The sequence below is a fragment of the Gymnoscopelus microlampas genome (assembly GCF_963454915.1).
Source record: "Gymnoscopelus microlampas genome assembly, chromosome: 15".
In the NCBI taxonomy this organism is placed as follows: Eukaryota; Metazoa; Chordata; class Actinopteri; order Myctophiformes; family Myctophidae; genus Gymnoscopelus; species Gymnoscopelus microlampas.
In genome coordinates, this window is record NC_139952.1 from 40,798,628 (window position 1) to 40,801,201 (window position 2,574).

The following is a 2,574-nucleotide window of genomic DNA, read 5'->3' on the forward strand; positions in this document are numbered from 1 at the left end:
ACACGTGTGACTGACATATACTAGATAACCTCTGTAATGTCTACTGTCAGTCTGACAGTTATTTGTCCTTGTTTTGACTGCAGAAGCCGTTCAGAAGACATTTAGAGACAATGGAGGACCTGGTCTGCAGCGCTGCCATCTCTGATCACTTCAAGCAGGCGCCTGGTAGAAGTGGTGGAGGGGGTTACAAGAAGAAGAGGACAACGCCTTGAAGCAAATCCAATGTTATTATTTGGTCAAAACATTTTGTTAAGACTTGTCTTTATTTGTTAACCCATTAAGACAGGGAACGCATCTGTGTCATTTAAGATTTCTTTGGCTATTCAACAAATAGCAGATATACAAGCTCATAGCGCGGAACTCGGTGGCGCGCTATGAGCTAACGTCATGGGACTACATTAACGCGCCGCCGTTCCATCCTGGCCGTACCTTACGGTAGTCCTTAATGATTGCAGAGAATCTGATTATTTTGATCGGTGGCCTTTTGGGGTAGATGTCATGCCACTGATACTCAGGAGACAGAATCTTGGTGGGTTTGTGGAGCCAAAGGTAGGCGTTCAGATGACTCTCATCCTGCCACGCTGCCTCGATGCCCCGCTGGGCGTCCAGCTCGATGTTGTTGCTGCACGTCGACAGCATGTGATGGACGGAGGCCGGCTCCCCTCCGAACACACCCCCGCCGTAGTAGAAGTCGCCCTCGTCGGCGGACATGAACGCTTTAGACTCCGGACTGCGTTCGTAGATGAACTGGCTGCGCTCTTGGGCGAAGTGATTAAAGTGCAACACGGCGACCAGCTTACCTAGAGCTTCAGTTCCCCAGCGGTCATGGAACTTCGAATCAACGTCAAAATTGAAGATGTAGTCGGCGCCATCGCGCAGATCCGTTTCGATAAAATTGGCAATGATTTTTAACCTGCTGGCTGTTATCTCCTGCCAGCGTTTTGAGTTTGGCGCCGGCCTGACAAACAACTCCCGTCCTGCAGCCATCTCAACGGAGGGGACTTGCTCTGGCCTATCCGTAAAGACGTAATAATGGACTTTAAATCCCACAAAGAAGTGCCTCTCTGCGGTTTCCAGGAAATCCTTGAGGAATTGGATGTATTCACCAACGGCAAAAACGGTGACTGCTACGGTGATGCTGCAGGGTTTGTAGATGGCGTCCAGCAGCGTGGGTTCGAATGTGGATTGCCATACTATGGGAGCTAACCAGGGCGTCACTGAGACAACGTCGGTGCGTCCAGTCAGGGCGCTGGGTTTGTCGTAGCGAAGATTTGTCCGAGCGAATTCCGGTACAATCGCTCCTCTCGGACACGGCCGGGCCAACGGGACTGTCGGAGCCGGAGGCGGGTGTTCATTTTTCCAATTCGAAGACAGGCGGATTAGGATAAGCGTGGCGGCCAACATTCCCGTGGCTATTAGACAACAGGCCCCTCTTTTGCCTGGTGGCCGGAAGCAGCTAGTTCGAGCCATGACCATCCTGGATCTCTAGTCAAAGCTTGTGCTTGGCTGGATGCTTGTGACATCTCACTTATACCCTACCATGTAATCAATAAACCGGTTTCTGCTGTGTGTGTTCCGCCCTCAGACTCATCGTAACCTCGCATTACCAGTCTTTCCACCTCGGAGGAAAGCCTGGTCTGCGTTACTAAAGACCCCTATGATCCGGTCTAGGCCACGCCTACTGAAAAAAAGAAAGAAAAAAGAATCCTCTTTCCGGATTCTGCTCATCCGGTTTTGCGGTGCCGCTTTGTTTTGGTTCCCCAATGGAATAGAATTTCCCTGTGGGATAATACAGACGCTAAATAGTCTCCGGATAGTGCACGCACATTTACATTTAAAAAATAAGCTAAACTATGCCGCATCAAGGATTTTATTAGGACGGACCTATTTTGGGGTGAGACGTCTTTCCGGTTCTACCCATCCGGCCACTTTTTTTTTTTTACTTCCGCTCCCGACCGGATCATATACCCGAAAAGGAATGCTTCCCAGGCTAGATTCATCTTATGGAGGCCCTGCTTATGGAGGGGACGTAACAATATAATATCCATTCCAAGTTTTATTAGCCTTTGGTCGTGAGGTTAAACTGTAAACAAACTTCTGATTCTCTTCATTACACGTGAGAGTTGGCTATTTACTTTATAAATGTTTAATCGCGTGAGGGACTCACTTGCGCTGATCTACAATGGCTGCGGTTACATGGACATCATGTATTCATTCAGAATGAACTCATTCCGAATAGAGATTCATAATCTGTTCCACCCACCTGTTCCTACATGGAACCTGAATAAAAGTATTCCTAGTTTACTTTTTTTTTTTTTTTTTTGAAAATTTATTGGAGGATAAATCCCTTGAGATGTATCATTTCGTCTTCCAGGGGGTCCTCAGGCACAACATAAAAACAATGACAAAAAACAAAAAAAATCACAAAACATTCACTAACAACAAAACATACACATGAGACATACACATAAGGGCTCTCACACCATCCCAGACCGTACTACATCAGCAACACATGTCATCTAAAAACTGAAAGTAAATAATGAGAAAATAAAAGTAAAAAGTGATCTAAATACA

General features: G+C 46.8%; 1 protein-coding gene across 1 annotated transcript; it reads right to left on the reverse strand.

Moving 5' to 3' along the window:
• Window positions 1-393: 393 nt before the first annotated feature.
• Window positions 394-1,476, reverse strand: LOC311061798 (globoside alpha-1,3-N-acetylgalactosaminyltransferase 1-like; the record flags this gene model as incomplete). Its single annotated transcript, XM_084080495.1, has 1 exon — window positions 394-1,476. One exon carries the CDS (start codon window positions 1,474-1,476, stop codon window positions 394-396), a length of 1,083 nt encoding a protein of 360 aa, XP_083936621.1.
• Between the last annotated feature and the right edge of the window lie 1,098 nt (window positions 1,477-2,574).